The 26,532-nt window shown below is 37.8% G+C and overlaps 1 protein-coding gene and 1 pseudogene across 1 annotated transcript in view; one reads left to right on the forward strand and one right to left on the reverse strand.

The window, feature by feature from the left end:
• The window catches only part of Zfc3h1 (zinc finger C3H1-type containing), a 53,266-nt gene extending 40,549 nt beyond the window's left edge, over window positions 1–12,717 (forward strand). The window contains exons 24-35 of the mRNA XM_021644844.2: window positions 167–404; window positions 3,098–3,203; window positions 3,280–3,478; window positions 4,305–4,399; window positions 7,305–7,415; window positions 7,674–7,778; window positions 8,031–8,196; window positions 9,049–9,149; window positions 10,604–10,705; window positions 11,335–11,374; window positions 11,638–11,700; window positions 11,831–12,717. Coding sequence (XP_021500519.1) covers window positions 167–404; window positions 3,098–3,203; window positions 3,280–3,478; window positions 4,305–4,399; window positions 7,305–7,415; window positions 7,674–7,778; window positions 8,031–8,196; window positions 9,049–9,149; window positions 10,604–10,705; window positions 11,335–11,374; window positions 11,638–11,700; window positions 11,831–11,968 — 1,464 coding nt within the window. The 3' untranslated portion in view covers window positions 11,969–12,717. The remainder of the gene's footprint in view (window positions 1–166; window positions 405–3,097; window positions 3,204–3,279; window positions 3,479–4,304; window positions 4,400–7,304; window positions 7,416–7,673; window positions 7,779–8,030; window positions 8,197–9,048; window positions 9,150–10,603; window positions 10,706–11,334; window positions 11,375–11,637; window positions 11,701–11,830) is intronic.
• An 8,932-nt stretch (window positions 12,718–21,649) lies between these two features.
• LOC110553082 (60 kDa heat shock protein, mitochondrial-like) lies at window positions 21,650–23,719 on the reverse strand (annotated as a pseudogene).
• Window positions 23,720–26,532: the final 2,813 nt, after the last annotated feature.

The raw sequence follows: 26,532 nt of genomic DNA on the forward strand, positions 1-26,532 counted from the left end.
AGGAAAGCCAGGGCTACTTAGAGAAACCTTGTTTTGAAAAGAATATTTTTCTCTTATATGTATTTAAGAATAACTTAACATATAATAGTTTCATTTGTTAGATTTGAATCTTATTGTGAATAGGAATGCGTTTTAAAATGCTTTAAAATACTTTTATTTTTCCTAGAATGCATTAAAATTGGCTAATGATGCAATACTAGCTGAGTACCTTAAGACAGATGATCGCTGTCTGGCGTGGCTGGCCTACATACATCTTATTGAATTCAATAGTCTTCCTTCAAAACTTTATGATCCATCTAATGCTAACCCTTCAAGAATTGTTAACACAGAACCATTTGTAATGCCATGGCAAGAGGCTCAAGATGTCAGGACCAATCCCGACTTATTATTAGCAGTGTTTGAAGGTAAGTGGTGTTTATACATGATAACATCAACTATTTTTTTTTTCCATTTTTTTATTTTATTTTTTATTTTTATTTTTTCAATGCAGTTTATTCAGAAACCTTGAACAATCCTCGGACCCTGGGGAAAGCCAGCCCACAGCTTAAATAGCCTCTGGGTAGTCAACCCAGGCGTGCCATGTGGGCAATGCAGATAGGTCCACATACATGGAAGCAAGCCAGATCCTCAGCCTTAGCCAAATGTGGAATTGTTCGTGACAGAGAGCACTCACCATCGGGAAGGTGGAAGGCGGAAACCAGCTCCATCTTTAAGGCATAGCATTCTGCAGCTCTCTACAGTTCCCCCTTTTTGTTTTAGATGCATCAGGCAAGAGTAGAGGTCTGATCTCTGATATTAGAAATAAATTGGGACTTTGTACCGATGTTCATTTAGGTGTCATCCACCCAAAGAGCATCAGACCCTTCCGATACCTTTTTCTCAGAGGCGGGACCTGGGGCATCAACCCGCATGCAACCAGACATGCTCTTCTCTGGGTCCAAAGCGGCTGACCCTGAGTGCAGTGCTTAGCCTCGCATCCTGAGCGTAACATTTTAGCTTTTTATGGTATCCAACCATGCTTGGGGAGAATGTCCTGCTTCAATGGCTGTAAAGGCCTGAATGATCAAGGCTGCATCACACTGTTGTGAGACTCTAATCTTGCATATATACCACAGGCAAACCAAGGAGACCAACACCAGAAGGCCTGCTAACGCTCCCATGCCCGCCCATTCCTTCAGATGATTCATGGCTGCAGCAATCCATGATAACATCAACTATTACAAATTACAAAAGCAATGTTCAGAACATAAGCTCATTTTTTCATTTTCATTCTTTATAAACTGGGATAAAGTTGTAATTGCAGTTTATTATCTAAATAGTTTTAATATTACTGAATTACTTAAGATGATTATTACATCTATGAAATTGCTACATTTTGGCTTATTTTTTAATTTTTGATAAAGGATATCAGATAAATGTATTGTTACATGCATGTGACTCTGCATATACATACTTAATTTACTTATAATAAAGTTTAGGCTAGAGAAGTTGATTGAATTAGAGGACTAAGTTTGCTTATATTTTTTATTTTATTTTTGTTGTTCTGGCAGTCCTTTAAGGTGAAAGCTTAAAGGATGTGTTTTGATTTTTTTTTTTCCATCTAGTTAATGTTTTCTCCATCAGTGAATTTTATGACTATTATAGTCTAAACATGTATTGGCCATTGAACATATAAGTAAGTTTAAAACCTGTGCCTCCCTAAGTATATAACCCTGTCAGAAGATTGAAGCATTTGACATAATTATTAAATGTATTAGACCATATATACAATATGTTAGTATGTAGTATGTTATGCTATAGAAGAAAGAATCTGGTATTTATAGAATTATTTGGTATAAGTCCTGAACTCAAGAGGGAGAGATTATTGTAAGCTTGTGTATTCAAGGACAGAGCTGAGCTCTGAAGCAGGACTGCGAAGGACCAAAGGGACCTTCTCAAAGATGTAGACTTGTGTTTGTTTCTCTGTATTTCCTAAGGGCTTTGGATGAATTCTTATAACTTACTAAGTGCTAGGTAAATCCTTGAGGAATAAACCAGCGAAGAAAGAGAAGAAAAGGTCATTCCTGTTACAGGAGCTAGGGAAATGAAAACAAGCTCAGGAGAGTTTGTATAGTGAATTCAAAGAAGCATTTGAAGGAGAGTCCTTATAAAAATCATGTTAGACAATAGAAAGATTAAACTTGATTAGTGAATGATGCTACATTTTAATGCCCTTTAAAGTATTATAGACTTACTGATAGAAGAGATTCTTTAAGGTTGAAATTTTACTATATACTGGAAAACAAACCAGAATGAGGCTTCTGTGACTGAGTTATAAGAAAAGTAACACATACCAAGTGGTATTAATCCAGCACTCAAGAGGCAGAGGCAGGCAGATCTCTGAGTTTGAGGCCTGCCTGCTCTACAGAACAAGTTCCAGGACAACCAGGGCTACACAGAGAAACCATATCTTAAAAAACTTAATTAGAGAGGGAGGGAGGAAAGGAGGGGAGGAGAGAGAGAGACAGAGAGAGAGATAAGAAGATAACACAGGGCCAGTGAGATGGCTCTGGATAAAAGCACTTGCCAACTAGACTGATGATGTAGTCCATCCCTAGACCCATGTGACAGGAAGAGAGTTTGAATTGCTATGCAAAGTAACAATACCATTCCAAAAGAAGATGTAAGACCAGCTGAAGGACTGCTGTTATGTTTTCAGGGGTGGGGGGTATGTTTGTTAAAAAGGGAAAGATCTAGTTTTTGGAAAATGTTGAAGTGGCTGTGAAACATCAAAGATTCTTTTTAAGTGATTACAGAAAGATTTAAGGATAACTTTGTGGTTAACTTTGTGGTTCTACTTTTGGAGTAAGTTTTAAGGACTTAAGGAAATGCAGACACTAAGTGTGCGGGATCTCATATGAGACGATTTTATTTTTAACAAGAAAGTAAGGTGATATGTAGAAGTTTAGGAATCTGGTAATACCCGAAACACTTCATTTGTGTAAATGCTGGAGTTAGGTGAAGATGAACAGGATGATGGCCTAGGGTTTGTTTTTGTCTTGGTCTCTTTAGAGTTGGTATAACATAGTGAAATAATTGATTGTGTGTTTTGTGGTAGATGCAGTGAAAGCTTGTACAGATGAGAACCTTACCAGTGGGGAAAGAGTAGAAGTGTGCCTTCCACTTTACACAAACATGATCGCGCTGCACCAGCTCCTAGAGAGGTAACGCTTACTTCACAAATAGTTATGTTAAAATCCATCTTTGCAGAGTATGCTTAACTGTCTTCTTCTTCTTAAGGTATGAGGCGGCAGTGGAGCTTTGCAAAAGTTTATTAGAGTCATGTCCCACAAATTGCCAGTTACTGGAAACCCTTGCAGCTCTGTATTTGAAAACAGATCAGTATGACAAAGCCCGGTCCGTTTGGCTTACTGCATTTGAAAATAATCCTCAGAATGCGGAAATTTTCTATCATCTGTGCAAATTTTTCATCTTGCAGGTAAAAATAACTCATGTCTCTTAAATGCTCTATTTTTGTATTTTATATTCCTTCCCAGTGACTTCTGAAAGTGTAGCCTTCTAGGTTTTTCTGCCATTTGTAGGTCAAGCTAGATTTTTCTGCTCTTGCTGCAGTTTTACCATTGCATTTGCTACAGGCCTTTGTCTCTAAGAACTTTTCAAGAGCACACACAAACTGTTGTTCATGTTTAAACCCAAAGTATCCCAGTCAGTGCCAAGTGTGATAACTGCTTAAGATTACTAGGTAAATGTGAACCTTTGATAATACTAGATATATTCTTTAATGGTTGGTTGAATTTAATTCAGAGGTGTTTTAAATCCATTTCTGTTGCAATAATAATAATAATAACAATAATAATAATAATAAACCCTGACAGAGCAATTTAGGGGAAGAAATAGTTCCAGGTCACCTCCCGTTAATTCAGCATCAGGAGTATGGAGCAACTAATTATCTATTCACACTCAGGAGCAGAGAGGGGTGACTTACATGTGTGCTTGTTATAGTTCAGGATCCTGTGCCTTGGGAATGGTGCCACTCACAGTGGACCAGGTCTTCCCACATGAAATAGCAATCGAGACAGTCCCCACAGGTCATCTGATGAAAGGCGGTCCCTCCTAGACTCTCTTCCCAGGTGATTGTTAGGTTGTGTCAAGTTGACAGTCAGAACCAACGATCACAAGAAGTGAGAATGTGTCCCAGGGTTACTCATTCTGACCCATCTATCCAAGAAATGTTTTCTCATTTAAAATACATTTTTATCAAATATAAGCCTGATATGTGTCACCCCTTTCTTTGTTTTAAATAGAATCAAAGTGATAACCTTCTTCCATTTTTGCGGCAATTTATTGCATCCTTCTTTAAACCTGGCTTTGAGAAGTATAGCAATGTGGATTTATTTCGGTAAGTTGTAGAAATTTTGATTTGTAGAGGAATGAGGGAATATAGGTTAGTGGAAAGATAGTTTTTTGCTCATTTGCTGACTACATTTCAGACGGATTACTTAGCACTTGAATACCTGCCTATGGAACTTTTATGAGGGCTGTTCATAGAATAATAAAGAAGGCAAGATATAAAATTGTTGTCATACGGTGTCAGGCTTATTATAGCTTTTCCATTTAGCTTGTTAATTGTTGCTAACTGTGATGCTTAATACAGTAGGAAGCAAGTATTCTGGGACAGTCTCATTGGTACTTGAAGAAAAATGTGTTTTACATGCTGCTTAACAGTAGATTGAAACAAAACAAATAAAAACATTTTCTCTTAATTCTAGTTCCCTACTCTGGCCTCTGAAATGTTTAGAAAACAACTTTAAAGGATTTTGTTTTCTCAGCCATCAGTTTCTCAGTAGCTCTGTATTTACTATCCTTTCTTTGCTGAGAGCTCTGTTCCAATATTAACAGATGCACCAGATCATAAAAGAATGAGTTCATGGAAGACTTTCAACTTCTCTTTTTTTCTTCCTCATTTCTCTGTAAGGGAACAACAGTGGTTTGGTTTTGTTTTGTTTTCCTTGGACCAGAAAACACTTTAGGTCTTATTCTTTCTATGTGGTTGTTATGTTGTAGTGAACAAAAAAGGTGGGTGGGGAGCAGAATCTATAAATGAATGGGTATGGCTGTGCTTTAGTAAACCTTTATTTATAAAAATAGTTTGTTGATTGTGAAAAAAACATTATCAAAACCAAAATATTTCTGATTTCTTCTTCGTTAAATTGAGAGAAGGAAAGACCTATGCCTAATACAGCTTTAATTTTTTTTTTTTAATTCTGAGATTTTAAAAGTTATAAACTCTCTGTGTGTTTGTGTCTGACTGTGTGTTTATGTTTGTGAATGCAGTGCTCAAGGAGTCCAGAAGCGGGCATTGGATCCTCCTGAGCTGGAGTTATAGGCAATTGTGAGAAGCTTGACATTAGTTCTGAGAACTGAACTCCAGTGTTCTGTGAGAGCAGCCAGCACTCCTAACCACTGAGCATTTCTCCAGCCCCCTAAAAAAAAACTTCTTATAGAAAATATTGATACATGAAAATAAAACTTAGTTTCATGTCAATAAGTCAAGTAATATGTGTAGACACCTTTACTTAGATGCTACCTTCCCACCCTTCCTTCCCCAGTCTGCCTATACAGTAAAGGCATGGAATATCAAGTCACATTCTTTTTAAATGTAGTTTGTGTGTTTTGCCTGCATGTAAGTCTATTTACCATCTATACACATGGTACCTGAGGAGGCCAGAAAGAGTGCTTTGGATGCTCTGGACCTGGAGCAACAGATGGTTGTGAGCTGCTTGCTACAGGGGCTCACAATCAAGAGCCATGGGGTTGGCAATTGAACCCAGGGCTTTTGAGAGAACAGCCAGGGCTTTTAAAATCCCAGCTGTCTGTCCAGCTATCTCCTAGTGACTCAGATTTTTAAAAGAAAATGGTCTGTTTACTTAACTCAGGTTTTGGTTTTGGTTTTTTTTTTGTTTGTTTGTTTTTTGTTTTTTGGGTTTTTTTATTTTTGTCTTTTAGTGAGTTTGAATCTTTATGTCTTCTTTACATTTTGTCAATTAATTGTCCTAATAATTTTAGCACCTTAAAACATTTTTACTATAGCCACATTAAAATATTTTAAATGTAGTGACAGGCAAAAAAGTTTAAAATGTGAATTAAAAGACAAGAAATATAAGGAATTTAGAGTTCCCCTCCTCCACATCCAGTGCTTTTCCTTTAATAAATTAAATTGACTTGTTTTCAAACTTTGGCAAAAGACTAATTCAAGGCAAAACAGAACCCTTTACAGACTTGTGTTTTGGTTTTCCCTTGGGCATGGAAGTAATTGGTTTATCGTAAAAGGGGATGATGCCAGATTTTTCCTTTGTAACTAATCAGAGGTCTTTAGATCTTGATGCTAGCTTAATTAAGCAGAATAAAAACAGTACTAATAGATTGCCTCTAAATCATCTTATTGTTTTTTACTGAGGCATCTTGCTTCATTAAATTCTTTTGAGAACTAAACATATATCACCAAGAATTATAACTATACTTAATTTAGGTAATACTAAAGTTCTTGTCTGCACAAGGATTAATTTCAGAAGCATTTAGCTAGGCATGGTGACACACACCTGTGATCTAAGCGCTTGAGAGACTTAGATAGAAGGATGTTTATTTAAGATCAGCTTGGGTTACATAGTGAGAAAACAAAGTCTTTTCAGTCAAATATTAGGAGAGGGCCAGAAAATGAGCTAATTTTTGGCACATTGTTATATTTATGTATACACACCTATGTTTATATATAATTTTAAGCTTATAATCAGTTTATTAGTAGAAACAAATGCTCCTAATATATTGAAGATACAATGTATGGGCAGAAATTCTAAAGCAACATTGTGATACTTACCTGGAAGTGTGTTTGATCAACTCTTTCATAGTGGCATTTAGTATAAGATAACAAGCAGTAAGAACTATTTTATTTATCTCATAAATTTAGAAAGTTAACTTGATGTTTTCATTCACTTTGAGGAAGTTGCCTTAGAGATTATATGTATTTTTATGTATATTAAATTTGAAGTTATTTCTGTTTTTAATGGAGGATTCTAAAATCCTTTTAATCTGTTTAATTAGGGAAATAGAATTGCCCATTCATTTGGGGGAGGAGTTAATTCATACTGGTTTAAAAGTAAAATTTTGTGTAAGTATGATTTTAGAAAAGTTCATACTTCTGTAGAAATATTTCAATTAAGTTGAAACCCAAGATTATCAGTATTTGTATTTTAATCCATGTGTGCCTGGGCATAATTTCATACAATGTTGGGATTTTCTTCTTTCAGGTATCTCTTAAATATCCCAGGACCACTTGACATTCCCGCCTGTTTATGTAAAGGGAATTTTGATGATGATGTGTTTAACAACCAAGTCCCTTATTTATGGCTGATTTACTGGTGAGACATTATCCACTGTGGAGAGGAAAGTTGCATGTTAGGCCTCTCTTGCATTTGTAGCTGATGTTAACTGAATTATTGTGTATTAAAGAGTAACTGAGGCAGATTAAAAAGGATGGTCAGGGTGGCTATTTACTGAAAGACCAGGCGTTAGTTGACATTTCTGTAATAATGTCTCTATGCTTAAAGTGTATGTTGTCATTCTTTTACCTAACGAAATCAAACTGTAAACATAAATTTTTCTTCATTCTTAAACAGCCTTTGTCATCCTCTTCAATCAAGTATTAAAGAGACAGTAGAAGCATATGAGGCAGCATTAGGGGTGGCCATGAGGTCTGATATAGTGCAGAAGATTTGGATGGAGTAAGTTTCATTCCTTTTAAGAATGGGATTTTTAGCTAAGCACAATGGCACAATCCTGTAATCCTAGTACTTGGGGAGGCAGAAGCAGGCAGATCTCTGTGAGTTTGAGGACAAGGCTACACAGAGAAACCCTGTCTTATGGGGGAAAGGATGGATTTTTAGAATAATAGTATGGTGGGGAAAAGGGTAATCAGCTTTTTTGTTGATTTACTGGCGTAGTTATTCTGAAGCACAATGTCTTTCTTTTGGCAGTTATCTTGTCTTTGCCAATAATAGAGCTGCTGGATCCAGAAACAAAGTCCAAGAATTCAAATTTTTTACTGACTTAGTAAATAGATGTTTGGTTACCGTCCCTGCCCGATACCCCATCCCTTTTAGCAGTGCTGATTACTGGTCCAACTATGAATTTCATAATCGGGTAAGAATTTAATGTTTTTTCTTTAAATGTTTCTATATAACAAAGAAAATTTAACAGTCAGCAAAGTTAATATTTTATATTGAGAGCTTTTTTTGGGACCACTTTACTAACACCAACATTCCTGTGGTCAGTTCCTGACTCTTCAGAGTCAGAATTGACATTTCCATTGTAGCTGCTGCTCTTAAGTTCTGTTAAGCAAATGCAGCTACAGGGCCTAACAGCTGAAAATAAGGTGCTGTCTACGTTCATAATAGTGACATCTGATTAACGATGCACTCACGAAGGCTATATTATAGGTCATGAAGCAGAGTGCTTCATTTTTTTCCAGAGTCCCATTTCAGTCACTATAATGTAAACCAAAAGTTTCTGCTTACTAGAGTTCAGTGTAGACTTAGCTGTGCATCTATGCCCCCACCCTGTCCCTGTAGGATGGTTCTGCTGCTAATCAGGATAACCAAATATTGTGTGATGTGCTTCTGTGCCGTTCTTTAATCCCAGGATCTCAAACCACTACATGGACATTAAGTCATTTTCTTATGGGGATTCCATGAGCAAGATGTGGCAAGTACTGTTAGCCCTTTGACTTGCCCAGCAGTACAGGAAGTAAAGGTAGACTCAGGACTGAAAACTTGGACTCCTGGCTTTGTATCAGTGCTGTTCCATGGCTCCCATCCCTAGACCATAGTCTCTAATTTGTATTTGCAAAATGACTAGTGTAATTAATGGTATTTAGTCACACATTATAATTTGTACATCTGTGTCTTAAAGACTCCTCCTTTTTTCATTATAATGCATAGATAACTGGATTCTTCTTTTTAATTGCATTCAATTTTACTCCTTCGACCTTTGCAGGTTATTTTCTTTTATTTGAGCTGTGTTCCAAAGACTCAGCATTCCAAAACCTTGGAAAGGTTTTGCTCTGTTATGCCAACTAATTCTCGACTTGCACTGAGGTAAGAAAAATTTTGGTACTCAGCTCAATAGTATAGGCACTTCATGTGAAATTGTTTTGAAAATGTGATAAAACTGTAGCTCTGCCTTTTTCTCATGGCTATATACCCTCTAATCTCAGAATTGTTAAATGATATTTAGTTATTCATACAAAAGCCAATGTGGAACTCTGGTTATTTCAGGGAACTGTGGATTATAAGCATACCATTATTAGATAGGCATTATCAGCAGTAAGCCTCCTTTACATGCTAGAGGAATGTTAGATTTTCATGTCAATTTTTCAAATATTTAGCATGTAATAGAATCTCTTGGGTTGGTCTTGGGTTGACATAAAATAAATGTATTCTTAAGAATAACAAAAAGCGGTTAACTTTTGTTATTAAAACTGAGGAAACCAAATAGGTCTGAGAATCCCCTTTATGCACTGACCTAAGATTTCTTCGGTCAATTAGAGTAAGAGACTTTAGGAACATTTATTTTGGTTTGTCTTTTCTGTCAGGGTGAATGTTTAGTTTACTCAGAAAACAAGCTTGTAATCTTCTATAGAGTACTTTACCCTGTCTGTGCTTACACACCCACTGGTGCAGTCGTTTCCCCTGTCCTGGCATGTCTTACCATAGAGCTGCCTAAGTGTTACACCCAAACACTTTAGTTATCCTATAGTATTTAACAGACAGTCTCTTGTATGCAACTGTAATGACATCGCGCCAACACTTGTATTTTTAAAGTTTGTACTCCGTACCATAGTGCATATGAAAAATAATCCAAAGGCTTAAGTTCATGAAAAAATTAGCTATATTATTCTATAATTAAATTTCCTTGACAGCCATGTTAATCTTCAGAAGCTAATGGTGGAAACTTGAATAAAGAAAATTATCTTTAGTATGCATGTGAAGTAGGAAATAGAATTGTATTTTATTTCTGTTTGTGTTTAGTGTGTTCTCATAAGCATTTTAGAACATAGGTAGTTTTAATTGTGGGTAAACCACACTCTTTGTGTTTGTATGTCTTTCTTATAGTTATTCATTCCTTTTACTCTCCCCACCAGGAGAATTAAGAATTTAACATTTAACCTTTATGTTTCCATTTAGTCCCAGAAACGTTGAATATTAAATATGCTAGCTCTAGGAAAGAAAAATATTTTTAAAGATTGCATTAGTATATTGCATTATTACCATAAAACACTTGGGGTAGAGGAATATGTAATGAAATTGCTTTTGTCTTCTGCAGGAGTATGTGAGCTTTTTGTTGTTGTTGTTGTTGAAGATAACTGTAGAATAGTAGCTAGCACATTCTGTTCCTGGGACAATTGTCATAAGACATAAGTATTTGCTGACTGTCTTTGACAGGGTTTAACTGACCAACTGTTGTATCTTGTCATATAGTCTGTCATATAGTGCATTTGAATGCCCTATACTTTGAATACTTTGTTCATTTCTCTGAATGTACTTTACAGGCTACTTCAACATGAATGGGAAGAAAGCAATGTTCAGATTCTGAAACTCCAAGCCAAGATGTTTACATATAATATCCCAACATGCCTGGCCACCTGGAAAATGTAATGCAACAATCATGTACATGTTTTTATAGCTATGCTTTTATTTGTAAGGGTTGCTCCAGACAGGTAAATCTGAAATAGCATCCTTTCCTCCCTCTCATAGACAGAATTGTTTTGGGCACTTGCTGTGGTTTAATAACTAGAGTGAGTAAAATGCTTATGAGTAGCTTCTAATATCTAAAATAATAGTGATGATGATAATAATAATCAATTTAATGAGGGAGAAAATTTAGATAACGTTGTTATCAAACAAATAAGTGTGTATGACACGTTAGGACAGTCTTTCAAATGCAGGGTTTTCCTGTTGTAGTCTGGCTCCTTTCTTGTCTTAAAGGTATTAGTGCCAGATCCGTTTTACTAGTTTGGAGTTGTGTTTCCTTCTTTCTTTTTTTCCCCCTTTCCATGAGTCTTATTCATGTTCAAACACTGGTCTGCTTTATTTTTGTAAAGTTGATAAAAATTGTTGAATTTTTCTTTTCACTATAGGTTACACTCCTTGGAAGTTTAGCCTGTTACTTTCAGGAAGTTTTGTACTCAGATTCCCACAATCAGTATTCTGCCAGTGGTGTCTCATTTTGTTTGAAGATATATAAATTTTCCCCCTTTTCTATATTCCTTTTCTCCCTTAGAGCCATTGCTGCTGAGATTGCTCTAAAGGGACAAAGAGAGGTAAGCCATCCATAAATGAAATATCAGATGGGCCACTTCTTTTCCTTTTAGCTACTTCTGCCCCTTTTCTTGGCCTCTCACTTTAAAAGGATTAAAGATAGAAGTTAACATTCCAAGAACTGTATTTGAAATCTCGAAAGCCCAAAAGAACCAGTTTTGACTTGAATACTAATATATTGTAAAGTTCCGCTTTGAAATAGACAGGCTTGTGATGGTGTTGTCCATTGTGCTTTCTGATGAATGTGTGTCTGTCTATCTTATAGGTCCACCGTTTATATCAGAGAGCCTTACAGAAGTTACCTCTTTGTGCATCACTATGGAAAGATGTAATGCTTTTTATTTTTTATTTTATCTTGACGATTTCCTATAAATTTTCTGCATGTGCCATATCCATTGATGTGGTAAATGCTCAAAACCTAGCTGTCTCTTACTTCTATGCTTCCCTGTCTTTTACAGCAACTCTTGTTTGAAGCATCAGAAGGAGGTAAAACTGATAACCTGAGAAAACTAGTTTCCAAGTGCCAAGAGATTGGAGTCAGCCTAAATGAGCTCTTAAATTTAAACAGTAACAAAACAGAAAGCAAGAATCACTGAACACTGGGTGCAGTCAGTTCTAAGCCCTTATAATAATTGCCAAAATTATTTGAATGATTCTTCAAGATTAGGCTGATCCATGGCTAAGGTCTGTGTAAGGCAGACAAGCATTATTGATCATATCAAGTACCCTACAATATCCTATCCTTAAAACCGGAAGCAATGAACATGAATGACACTCTTGGAATGGATAAATGAACTTCCAGTTTGGCCTGCTTCTGGGCCCTGCCAGATTCTCTAACATCATGTACGTAAGTATAGCTCCTCAAAGCGACTGACGTTTATTTTAATTTTACTTTGTTTTTGGTTTTGTTTTTTACTTTCCCTACCTTTATGTTGTGCTATTCCTGGTCCACTTGACACTCTCTGATGCCTGAGAGATTCTTGTTTGGGATTTAGTTTCCAGGGCCTTGTTTACAGTAAAAAAAAGCAGGCAGTCCCTTTTAGTTCCTCCTTATCTTTAAGTCTCTGAGATTCTTCATTTCAGGGTTGCAAACGTAAGCAGTCCATCTTAAGGAAAGTGTAACTGCCATGGCCAAAAGTCTGCTAGTTGCACTTGAATGTTCTAGCAGGGTTGTTTATTGCCCTTTCTACGTTCTGGACTCCTTGCTGAGACTGTTTAACTTGAAGATTAAAGAAACTATTGCAAATGCCAGTGCATCAGAACCTAAGAGTGGTCAAATATTATGTGCAATTTTTTTTTGTAAAGAAATTTTAATTTATAATAAAGTTTAACAGTTTAAAGAACAGTTACTACTGGAACTGCTTTGTATTCAAGTATTTAAGTATTGTAGTATAAGTGGTTGACATACAAAATATTTTTAATATAAGTTTCTAAAAATGGTGCTGTCTTTATTCACTTCTTTCTGGTGGGAAAAGATTGAAGAAATAGTGATGCTTCCCATGATACCATTGCTTTCTTCTTCTGTAACTCTTTTCTTTTCCTATTCAAAACAACAAAAACAATGGCTTTTAATTGGTGAGTATAGGTGTTCTCTTTGAGAACAGTGAGCAGCTAGCTTTACAGTACTATTAAGCACAGTGTTCTCAAAAACATAGTTAGTGTCACCCAGTTGTAGTTATCTACCTAGAGACATGCTGGCTGCTGTGAAGTATGCCATCGTAAAGAGAATTAGCTTTTTGTTTAATTTACTGCTGTTGTGCTTTGCTAGTATAGTCGTGACCAGCACAGTGCTATAAATGTGGCTGCACAGCCAGCTGTATGCAGTCTAATTGTGGGAAACAGAGCAGCAACTCCCTGACACGACAGGCAAATTAGTACATTCTTAGGTAAAGCTGTAGTTTGAAGAATCACTATGTGCCTACAAGATGGAACATAATTTGCTACTTAATACTGTTTGGCTAGATCAGGAACGGAACCCATTTGTCTAGTGTCTTTCATTTAACCAAAAGCAAAACAGCTGCTTTTGGATATTTTCTAAAACCAAAGAAATTTGGTTGGAAGATAAAAGTTTTTAAGGGGTATCCTTCCCTTGTATGTATTTAAATATTTATTACTGAAAGTATTTCCTGCTCTGATTATTTGAAAATTATGATTGGGTGCTTAGGCTTAGCAAATTATTTCTGATCGCCATGCTCAGCAGGTAAAGTACAGTCTGAGCAAATTTAATAACCTAAGTTTGATGCCCAGAACTGTGTAAAGGTGGAAGGAAAGAACCAAGTACACTTGCAGTGGTGGCACCTTCCTCCATCATCATGCACAACAATACTCTCTATAGTTTTGCAGTGCTAATATTAACTGAAATGTCTGTTTATTTAGGTGACAGGGCCAAGTATTAAGCTCTAATTTTTTTCTTAGATTTATTTACTCTATATGTATGGGTGTTTTGCCCACATATATTTCTGTATACAGTATGCATGCAGTGCCTTTACAGTCTTAGAAGAGGGTGTTGGATATTGAACTAGAGATATGGATGGTTATGAACTGTTAAGTTGGTGCTAGAAATCAAACCCAGGTACCCTGTAAGAGCAGCCAGGACTGTTCACTGCTGATCCGTCTCTCCAGCCCCTATATTTTTTATCTAGCTATCTAGCTATATATTTATTTATTTTGTATTAATGGTTCCATCTGCATTAGCTATTTTCACATACATCTTCCCCCACATCTTTTAAATTGTTTCATACAGAGCTCTATATATGTTGTGCATGAAATTCTGGATACCATCCATGAAGGATATTTACATATGGACATTGTAGCAACCTCAGGTTTACCATTCATGTGCCATCTAGGTATAGCTGATTTCTTTTTTTGATCAGTTGTCAAATTGCTAAAACACAAAGGTATCTAATATTGCCTTTTTTCCTCCCTGGTTTTAAAGACATGGTCTCACTGTGTAGCCCAGGCTGGCCTGGAACTCACTTTGTACAACCAGGCCAGCCTCACACTTGCGGCAGTCCTCCCACGTCTTCCTCTCACAGCTGTGCTGTGATTACAAGGGTATGCTCCTGTCCCTAGTGATGGTATTCTCTCTTATGTGGGCCTTGTTCCGACATTCACAAACTCACCTTAGCTTTTACATAAAAATAGCAAACACTTCTTAAGAATAAGGCTCCTGTTCCTTCAATATTCAGTTACCTTTCTTTTATGAAGTGCTTTCAACAACAACTAAATAAAATTTTTGGTTAAAATTGGAATGATAAACAAGCTCTATGATAAAATATTTAGGTAGACAAAGAGAGAAACCGTATCAGTGAGAACTGCAGCCTCCTGCATTCTCTGTCTTGCATGGAGAAAGATACAGAAGACATTTTATGTGTGGGACTTTATGAAAAAGGAAATGTAGTAGTAGATTACCTTGAATTTTTATGTGTTTTTCCTCATTTTAGAGAATGGCTTAATATTTTTATTTGTCTTTTAACGGAAAGTGGACCTTGTAACATTTTTCTCACTGGATTATCTAGGGCGGTTTGCTTTCAATGAAAGGGCATATAAATCCACATCATAAAGTAAGCAAGAATCTCCAGGTGCAACATCTAAGAGTTAGAGGCGCTCTGTAGACGAGCAAAAGGTGATTGAGACAACAAACAGAGGGACTTTATTGGAGATTGTAGATCAAATATTTATTTAGGGCTTTGAAAAGTTATGAACATGCATGGAATACAAAGCCAATTTTCTTTAAGTCTACTTTCATATTTTTGTGTTAACAGGAGTGTGAAGGAGAAAATGGAAGGAGAAAATGGGAAGATATACTTTCAGTCACCTTTCATATTTGAGAATTCTGTCTTCAAATAACTTCATTCTTTTTCTGCTCTCTCTTGTTCTTTTGCTCCGTCACCCTCCCTCTTTACTTGCCCCATATGCCACCCAAATGTTCCTTCTGCAAGCATTCTTCATTTCTGCGCTGTGGGAAAAGGAGGCAGGGAGTAGTCATTGAGGGCTTGCTGCCTGTCCCTACTCTCCTGTCTGTCTTTCACCATCAGACGTGACTCTCCAAAGTAATGGTTAACTTGTGCACTAGTCTGTTATGGTGTCTACAGTTAATGTGAGACTTAACTTTGTCTGACACATTTTAGGTAAATGCATTGATTTATCTGCCTTTCATAGATAGTAAAATCGGTTTGTTTCCACTTTTCATTTAATGACCTTCACAAGAAGGATGCCACAAGACTCTTTCAGAATTCTCTCAGATCAGAATTGGGCTTATTGTCTTTCCAGAATGTATGTTTATGCTCTGTGCCAGTTTGAGAGATGAATGAAAGTGTTGCCATACACACAGCCTAACAACAGAAAAGAATATGCTAAGTAAACATCTTCAGAGCAGCTCTGAACTTGATTTGGGAAAGGCCTTCTCGGTGGAAGTCAGTTATTACATCTCATGAAGGATGAATAGTGAAAGCTGGTGTTACTTCAGGATATAATGTGCCATTAAAAATCTGAGTTGTAAAAGGGTTTGCATGTATTTAGAAACATATACATTTAAAAAAAAAAAAAAAGGAAGCCCATGCAGTGCTGGACCACTCTCGGGAGGCTGAGGCAGTATTGTGAGTTCCAGACCATCTTGAAGTACACAGTAAGCTCTTTCTCAAAAAGAAACAAGATCCTAGAAGAGCTTCCTTGACTTTGTTTAGATTCATCTTCAACTTGTTCCTTGTAACGAGAGTGGGAATGCGACTATGGACTAAGTACTAGAAAGGTGTCCTCTTAGAGTACCTTGTGCTTAGAAAGTCCACACAAATATGAGTAGAACCTTGGTAAGGAAAGTATGATCAGAACTAAAACTACTCATTTTACATCTCTCATGCTCCAATTAGTTGTATAATGCATGAATAAAATGCTCCTTTGAGCATTTCTTAACTACATACAACGTGCAAAGCACTATTGAAAGCTACTCTTTATTTTTCCATTAAGTCTTAAGAGTCATGATTATCTATATGGAAGAATTACCCAGAATTGTTTTCATTACTTTTGTGTTTTTCAAATTACATTTTAGCTCAGTATCAGAAATACTTGCAGTCATTTGGAAGCGAAATAAATCCAGAAATAAGGTGATTCTGTTGAAGAGCAAAATCAGTTGCACAGTCTTAGAATATGTGCCTTTATGGTTTCACCAGTAAAATGGAGGTTCTGGACTACCTGAGGTCAATATGACTGGTCCTCAGTTCTCTGAATGTAATGAGTGCTGCTGGGTCAGATATTTTCCTCCATTTTAAAGACAAAACTTACTAAATAGGACATGTAGAATATTTGGATCAGTTGTATTTTAAAATGTATTTAAAAACAGTGAATAGTAAAGGCCATCCAAAAATATATAAAAATACATCGCTTCAAGGGCCATCTTCAGTGAGTTAAGTGAAAAGTCTAAATCCAAATATAAAAAATTTCACAATCATCTTGAAAGGATCTTTACTTCATTATCCCCTTAAGTTGACAGTCTAAAAGCTTTGAGACTGATTATCAAGTCACCTGAACAAAGGTGACTTTCTATTATTGTGTGGTCAATTAAACAAGCTGAGTCATGTACATGTTCTTACCTAGTGAAGTCAATTTTGTGAAGATGAGCAATAGACTACAGCTGGAAGCTGCTGAGTGATAGACTACTGTCCGATCTATTTACATTAGTGAAGATAATCAGGGCATCTGCTTCTAAGGCCAAACACAATTTGGCAAATCATACAGTCAACTTTATAAGACTGCCTGGAGGTAGTGTTGGCATTTCATGTTGGCTTAGATGGAGATACAGAGAAAGCTCTGGGACATAAAAGGGTGTAAAGTAGTGAGATGGGGATGCACCTATAAAGAGGGACCTACGTATTAAATAGAAATGCCATCAGCCAGCTCAGTAGTGACAGCCCCCTTTCATTGCTTCTTCTTTTCCATATCCATATCTATAAAATACCTACATTAGGGGTGTTAAAAGGTTATATAGTAGAAATTATCTTTTAAAAACCTAAATCTACAAATAGTATTTTGAATGATCAGGGACACCAAAAAGTAACTGTTTGCATAATTTCATTTTTCTCACTCAGTGACAGATATGATCCTGGTAGTGCTCAGGTGTGATTTAGTTGCTCCGAGAAATACATCAGAGGCCTTTGGGGTGGGGGATTCAACTCAGTATAGAGCACTTGCCCAACTTAGCGATAAGCCCTGAGGTTTATCGCTAGCATTGCAAAACAGCAATTTGGAACGTGCCTGAGTTCCAGATGCTTTTGGCCTTAATTTTTTATATCAAAGAGGGTTGATTGAAAAATCCATTGTTTTCATTTCAACTACCAGTGTGATGACTAGACTCATTTTGGGGGTATAAAGTTTGTATTGAAAGCACATTTAGGAAAGATTTCTCCCCTCCCCCCCCAAAAAAAAACCCAAAAACCCTGTGACTTTAATTATGGCAAACCTGGTTGAAACTCTGTTCCTAAGGAGGTACCAAATATGGTTGGTACAATCTTGCCTGTGAGTGTTTGGCAAAAAGGGTTTGTAATGACAGAACTAGAAGGTTCTGCTCTTGTTCTGTCTTGTGTGAACTCTATTCCCGGAGAGCTGTCATTTAATTTTGGTATGGTCTTACACATGGGTACATGGCCAAAACGGCTGAAATGGGGAGTGAAATTAATCCTTGTGATCCATTCAAGCAACATGGGGCACTACAAGTTCAGTCAACATGGAAGCTGGAAACCTACCTTCCAGATCTTGAAGAGAACACTTGACAAAGTTGGGTCTGCTAAACTATACATCACTGTGAGAGTTGGTCCTGATGAATCTCAACTGCCTCCTGAAGCCATCCGTTTCTTCACTTTTGACTTAGCAGATAGGAAAAACTGGGGAAGTACAATAAACCCTGTCTTAACACTTCCCAGAAGGTCAATACCACTTCTGTTTTTTCCTGTTATTCATAAGAAACTTCTGTGGGGCTGCACGTATTTTTTAGGTGCTGTGAAGATAACAGAAACCAAGTATGAAGAGTACATGCTTGGGTACCTACCTCTACCATATCACTGTTAACCATAGCAAGTAAATACCAAATACCATCAAGTAAACAAACTGTAGTGAAGTTAGTAGCAGTGGCTCTAAGAACTGAACCACTTAGAATCCCTTCCCTTTATGATTTTCTGTAGTTTGGAAAAAGAAAGGTTAATAACATTTGTGGGTTTACCCTATTCCATGTGCTAACATTTATAATCTCACAATTCATATAAATACTGTAATCTCCATTTTACAGATGTAGATTGAGTAGCAAATAAACCAAATCACAAACGTAGCAAGTGAGGAACCTAAGAAAATGACTTTTGAATGTGTTTTTGCATAAAATCTCTCCAATAAATTTGGTCCTCCGAGAAGTGGCCCTGAGACCCTTGAAGGAATTGAGACTTGTTCTTAGCAAGCAAGTTCTAGAGCAGTCTAGAACTCTAGTAGCTGCCTCAACACAACACTTTAGAAGTGTTGGAAGAAGAAATGAGAGGCAATGTTACTCTTGGTGACACTTAAATTCTCAACCTAAAATCCCTAAATTTTAGTATTTTCACATGGGTACCTTTTACTAATTGGAGTTCTGAGATTTGTTATGTTTTCTTGTCCACCAAAAACAATGGGTTAGTTCCATTTAGCTAAACAATTGGGGATGGTCTGAAGAATGTAACAGACTGACCGAGGACAACAGGTACGTGAAATGTTTGAAGTAAATACTACATTGAACTTGAGAAGTATGTAAGGATGGGAAACAGCAACACATAATTAAGTATGTGAGAAACCAGGGCTGGGAAGGCACAAAGCTTTTCATACTGCTTGAGGTGTTTTTTTTTTTGTGTGTGTGTGTGTGTTTTTTTTAGTTTATTGTTTTTTAGCTGTCCTTGGATGCCAAACCTGACCATGACCTTAAGAGATGGGAATGGGGTTAAATTGTTCAAACTTCTATTAGACGAAAGAAGACCTAAAGACCAAGAAGAGATTTCGTTTGCTTGGCTGGGTATTGTGGTACACAGCCTTAATCCCAGCTCAGAGGCAGACAGATTGCTTGAGTTTGAGTCCAGCTAATCTACATGGAGAGTTCCTGGCAGGGCTATATAGTGAGAACCTATCTCAAAAAACAATTTTTTTTTATTTTTTAGTTTTTCAAAAGGATGTACTAATATAGGCTTGAAAACAAAATAGTGGTAATGAATGAGGCAACCTACAAAGACATGAAAACAGGACCTTAGTCCTGTTTGCAGGGTAGGGAATAGAATGTGCTAACAAGATTAGAACATTGTTCATTAGTGTGGTTTCAACCTACAGCACCAGGATGATAGAAATACAACTCTTGAGGATGGTTCAGCAGGTAAAAAGACTTGTCACCAATCCTGGAGACCTACACACACACAACCAACCATGACATCCTCATGCCTGTTTAAACAGTAACAATGTTAACTATAGCACTCATAGTTCTTTAAGCTAAATCTTTTACTAGCTGCTGCTGTCTATTCTCAGCTTCTATGGGTTCAAGTGACAGATTATTTTCAGAAAATGCATTGAATTGGGCATTGACTGTAGTCCTAGCACTCAGGAGGTGGAGGCAGGAAGAGTGCAATGAGTTAAAGGCACAAACTGAGCTATGTAGTGAATTCCCCTAATTCAGAAAACCAAAATCAACGCTGGGTGTAGGCAGAGCAGGCAGATGTGAGTTTGAGGTCATCCTGGTCTTCAAGTCCAAGACAGCCAGGGTCTGTTACACAGAGAAACCCTGTATTGAAAAAAAAAATTGCAAAGAACAGACCTCATTTCTTGTCATTTTTTAAATATAGAAACAACTAATGCCCTGTGTATACTGAGGGACAATTACATGAGGTGTGTCCATGCCAGTTTTCAGGAACACAAACTTGTAATATATCACCAGTGTTTTTTAGTCTAAAACGGTTTTAAACAATTATCTTGAAACCACTATGTGCTCATTAGAGTTTACCTACTGCACTGTAATCAATTAGCCTCTAAATTAGAAGTGTAAAGCAAGAAAGGTCACGGGGACTGTGTGTCAGGAATCCTGGAGTGTCTTAGGTGGCAAGGCTGAGGTTCTCATGAAGTTGGCCAGGCTTGTAGTCTGTTTTTCAAAGCTTGATTCCCAACTTGCTTGTACGAATGTTCTCAGGCTCCGGTTTCTCCTTCTGAGGGCTAAATGGCTTAATGACAGGGTAACTGATTATGCGGAGGGAGTGGGCTGCAAGAAGCCTCATCTTTTAAACCCTAAAGTGAAGAATGCTTGCCAGCTAACCCTAGGAAAGACAGACATACCATCACACATTATTGGCTGTTGGGCCTCATACAATATGAAAGAAGATCACACAGATGTGAGAAAACAGTAAGTAGAGATAAGTGAGTCTATCTTGGGTCCTGGCTACCAGTGAAAGGGGAGCCTCTTGCCTGTGGAGAGGAGGGAACTGAAATAAAGGTGTGTAGGTCACATAGTCCTCTTCAGATTGCCAGTCGAGCTGTTGATGGAAGTAGGATTGGATGAAGGCCTGTGGAAATACCTGTTTGATTAAGGCAGCCTTTGCTTTCCTAAAGAAAACTATGCAGAGCTGTCCATGTTTTCCTGTAATTCATGACTGTATCAGAAGATGGAAAAGGTTATTTACTTGAGTGATAGAACTGGCCATATCTGCTGGGTGTTCTGATCTCCTTATGTCAAAGCCAGAAAACTAATGAAAGAAGAGTATAGCCAAATATTGGGATCTTTTGTGACTACTAATGTTAGGCCTGCAAATAGTGAAGTAAGAGTTCATTCTTTGGTACCATTTCTCTTTGAAATGGGGCTGCATCTTTTAGCCTTAGTTGATAGCACCTACTTTTTTTTAAAACTAAACAAAATTTTATTATACAAAGATTGTCACATAATTGGGTACTTCTTTACTTTATTCTTACTCTCCACAGACAGGCTGCTTCTAAACTTCTCAATCCTGACTGTAACAGAACAGTAGAAATGCCTCAGTGATTTAAGTTGGAAGCAGGACACTGGTATATGGCTCTTGCATCCAGTATCAAGAATGCACAAATGTCTTTATTACAAAATAAATTATCTGTAGTCATGGACAATGACAGCTGTAAACCATGATATATTTTCAGTGGAAACCAGAAACTGATGGTTACAGTGATCAGCCAGCCTTCTCTTGAGTCATTTTCTTCAAGTGACTTCTCTGAAGTTATCTGCAAGGAACCTGCCTTGAGTTTCCTGCAAAGCACTATTCTAGGAATTAGAACATGCCACCTCCCACACACCCATTCCACCCATTGCGCCCATTCCAGGGACCTTCTCTTCTTTAGGGATTTCTGTCACTGCATCTTCTGCCACCCCAGCATCCAGTAAAGCAGTTCTTACAACCATTGTTGGATCAATGATGCCCTTTTCCACCATGTTCACAAAATCTCCAAGTATAGTATCTTGGAGCAACCAACCTCTGATGAACTCTGCAAAGTCTTCTCAACTATCAAAGATTCTTCAACACCCGCATTCTTAGCAAAAGTCATTGCAGGAATTTTGAGTGCTCTTTTAATTTTTATACCTATTTTCTGATCTTCATTAGCAGGCTTTAGTGAATCTAAGGCTGGGATGCACCGAAGCAGAGCACAGTGCCCTCCTGGAACAACTTCTTCAACAGCTGATCTTGTACCACTGAGAGCATCCGTGACTGTCTTTCTTCTCTTTCACTTCAGCATCACTTGTTCCTCCAACCTTCAGCGAAGCTACTCCATCTGAAAGTTTAGCAAGATGCTCTTTCAGTTTTTCACATCCACTAGTTGTGATGTCTAGCTGCTCAGTGATTTCTTGAATACGTTTTGCAGTTCAAACTTTGTCACTTTTTCCTTTCAAAAGCATGGCATCATCTTTGGTAACAGTGACCCCTCCAACTTTTCCTAAGTCATAAGCTTGACCATATTCAAGATTTAGATTCAGCCCCTCTTTTCCAAATACCGCACCACCAGTAGCAATAGCCATATCTTTAAGCTGGTTCTTCCTATTGTCCCCAAACCCTGGAGCTTTGACTGCTACAACCTGAAGACCAACTTTTAGCCTGTTCAAAAACAGTGTGCTTAGAGCTTCTCTATCAGCCTCTTCAGCAACTGTAACCAAAGGCTTCCGAAGAGCAGGTACAATAGACTGGATACTAGATATCTTTTCACTCATAGAAAGGCATCTTGGAATTCACACTTTTGGCCTTTTGATGTGTTAATAAAATATGGGGAAATACGCCTCTGAGAAAAAGGTATCGGATGGGTCCGATGCTCTTTGGGTGGATGACACCTAAATGAACATCTGTACAAAGTCCCAATTTATTTCTAATATCAGAGATCAGACCTCTACTCTTGCCTGATGCGTCTAAAACAAAAAGGGGGAACTGTAGAGAGCTGCAGAATGCTATGCCTTAAAGATGGAGCTGGTTTCCGCCCTCCACCTTCCCGATGGTGAGTGCTCTCTGTCAGGAACAACTCCACATTTGGCTAAGGCCGAGGATCTGGCTTGCTTCCATGTATGTGGACCTATCTGCATTGCCCCCGTGGCACGCCTGGGTTGGCTACCCAGAGGCTATTTAAGCTGTGGGCTGGCTTTCCCCGGGGTCCGAGGATTGTTCAATGTTCCTGAATAAACTGCATTGAAAAAAAAAATATGGGGAAATAAATTTATCAAACTCCATATCTTCAATAATTTTAAATTCATCATTCAGGGTTTTTCCATCTTTTACTGTGACAAAACCCTTTCTTCCAACCTTTTCATTTGCATCAGAAATAATGTTTTCAATGTCTTTGTCTCCATTTGCAGAAATTGTAGCAACCCCTTCCTTTTAAGTTCAGCAATTACAGCATCAACAGCCAACATCACACCTCTCCTGATTTCCACTAGATTAGCCCCTTTGCTGATCTTCTCAATGCCTTCCTTGGCAATACAACATCGGGAACAATAGCAGTGGTAGTGCCATCACAGGCCTCTTCATTTGTGTTATTGGCAACATCCTGAACAAGTTTAGCTCTGATATTTTTGTATTTATCTTTTAAATCAATTGACTTTGCAACAGTGACCCCACTGTTACTTTGTTACTTTGGGACCTGCCCCACTCTGTTCAATCTCTGTTCAATAATCACTGTTCTTCCCTTCGGCCCCATTGTAACAGACATAGCATTGGCTAAACAGTCTACAACTTGAAGCATTAAGGCTTGAGCATCCGCACCAAATTTTACATCTTTGGCATATGCCCGAGTTAGATGTGAGAAGCCAGTTCCCAGGACACTGGTCTAATCCTGCCAAACACTGTTCGTGGTTGAAGCATTTCTCCAGGGCGGCGGCCGGAGGGCATGTGGCCAGGCTTGCCTTCGGTTGTGAATGAGGCCAGCACCTACTTCTTAATCATTGTGGCCTATCTTTACCCTGTGCAGTTTGCCACACTAAACCAGGGACTTTATGGCCCTTTCATGGTCCTTTTATGACAGCAAGTTATGTGGAGTTGTTCATCTCCACAGAACTTTAGTGAGGATTGACACTTCTCGTTACATGGGAAGAAAACTTAAAAAAAAAAAATTTTTTTTTTTAAAATATTACCAAGGCATTCATGGGAAACTGGATATTCCAGAGATTTAAATGGGCAAAAATCAGCTCCACAACATTTTCTTATTTATTGTAACAAAGCAATGGATGAAGAATTTGTATTTTTTCTTTTGAGAATTAAAATTATATTCTAAGAGACTGACATTTTTTTCTGATTTGGATCAAAGGCCTCTCTGTCTCAGAAGGCTAAGTTTACTCTTGTTAGAACAAAAGCCTTGAGTAGAAAGTACAAGTTTTATTTTTTCTTCATTTTTACAGGTTATTTCCTTATTGTTGCTTCAAATAAACCTCTCAGTGATTAACAAGTTTTGAGTAAAATATTATGCAAAATAGTTTGCTTACTCTGAAATAGAAATTTAAAATTTGTGTTCTTTGCATAAAAATCAGATGTAAAAGGAAGTTTTATTCACCTGTTTTGTTTGTTGTCTCAGAGGCTTATTGCCTCTGTCTGATAAGCTAGACCTAGGGCAGGAAGCTTTCAGCCTCTGTACAACTAACCTAGGCCTAGAATGTTTTCAGCCTCTGAGACGTTCTGCTGAATAAGGCCACCCTTTGTAGTTCTTAATGAGCTATGGGCTGGCTGGTTCAACTCAGCTATTCTAGCTCAAACTCCTCTCCCAGCTGACTTATTCAATCTGGATTCTCTTTCCGCCTCTGAATTGCTTGGCTTCAAACTAACTCTAGCAATCTGTTCTAATCTTCTGGCTCCTTCTCATTCTCTGGCTCATTTAGTCTTCAACCTCTCTCTATAAAACTCTCCCAGTAAAATTGCCTCTTCTTGCTCTGTATTACCCCTTAACTAGCTTCTTTCCCCTCTCAGAAAAGGACATACCCTATTCTGTCAAATCTTCTCTCACTCATCACTTAAGTAGCCTTCCTCTTTTTTTCCCTGGGGTGAAAGCCTGCTAGCTCAGAGGCAGGGAAAGCACCCAGCTGATCTTCCTACTCAGCTCACATCCCAGAAAAAAAAAAAAAAAAAAGGCCAAAGCCCAAAGCGGAAAGCTTGCTAGCTCAGCTGATAGCCCAGGAGGAAAAAGCCAACAGCTAAAAGCCCAAGATCTAGAGAGCTAAAGTGCCCTTCCTTCTCGGTGCTGTCTTAAATACTCCTCTCTCAAAACATTTCTCCTTTCTGTTAATCCCTGTAGGCTGGTTACTTGCTCTGCCTCTTAACCTAGGGTTAACTTTATTAAAGGTGTGTGTTAGATCTGAGCCACTCCATAATTACCTGCTTACAATGAACAGAGAGTTCTTAGATTAAAGATGTCTATTAAACAATAGACAGATTTTTACAGTTCTTGGGGATCACAATGGATCAACTAACTATCCTGCAGCAGCAATCAGATATAAACATCAGCCCCTTTCCCAGCAAAACTTCTATAATTACATATTTTACTTTTTTTAAAGATTTATTTTATTTATTTATGTTTTAAGTTAGTTACTTCTTTGGGGGCTGCTAGATCAATCATCATGCAGTTCAGGAAGCCTACAGCTAAGAAAATGGCAGATGTGGTGTCTGCTGTTAGCCCACTGTATGGACAGCACATACTAGCTGTGCCCTCCTCACACAGGGGAGAACCAGTGAGCCTCCTTGGTTTTCTTTTACAAGGACCCTAATCCCAGTCACGAGGGCAGAGCCTTCTAAAACCACTAACCACTAAAATCCCAATACTGTTGTCTTGGAAGCATATGCTTTTTGGAGATGCACAAGGAGACAGAAAATAGCAGTTGGATGGTGGACTTTGTTGGTTGATGTAGTGTAATGTGACTGGTCTTTTCAGTACCAGGTTGTAGATCTCATGGCGTATTTAGCTCCCTGAAGAAAGGTAAATAAAACTTCCCAAGGACACAGCTACTAAGGATTGGAGGTAAGATTTGAACCCAAGCTGCTTGGCCTCACAATCTGACTGACTGTGTTCACTGCTTTTGTGTGTGTGTGTGTTATTTTTGTTGTTTGTTTGTTTGTTTGTTTTGATTTTTCAAGACACTTTCTCTGTAGCCCTTGCTGTTCTGGAACTCACTATAAAGACACTGCTAGCCTTGAACTCAGATATCCGCCTGCCTCTGCCTCGTAAGTGTAGGGCCTAAATGTCTGTGCACCACCACACCCAGGATTCACTGTGTTATATTGCCCTTCAGTGTCACCCATCTGTGAATGTTCACCAAATAATCTCATTCCTCTAAATGAGTGCTGCATAAATACTTTGCAGTCAGGTGTAACACAGTTACACAGTTACAGTTATTTATAAGGTTTTAGGAACTCTATCTCTGCCTGTTCTCTGTTGTCCTGAGGAAGATAGCCCATTTCTCTTTAGATCCTAAGTCCTGTACATGGTAGGCTGCAGTGGCTCACAAATAGCCTATATTAGAATCACCTACACAGCACAACTTCCTTGATTTTAGATTTATAAGACTCGAGTGAGGACTGACATCCAGTTCTCAGGGACTTCTCTCTGAAAAGTGTTGGTGTAGCAGTTAACAGAACTGTATCTAGGGCTCATCACCACTATTCCCTATGCAAGTGATCTTAGACAATTTAAC

The sequence above is a fragment of the Meriones unguiculatus genome, chromosome 2 (assembly GCF_030254825.1).
Source record: "Meriones unguiculatus strain TT.TT164.6M chromosome 2, Bangor_MerUng_6.1, whole genome shotgun sequence".
Taxonomy (NCBI): Eukaryota; Metazoa; Chordata; class Mammalia; order Rodentia; family Muridae; genus Meriones; species Meriones unguiculatus.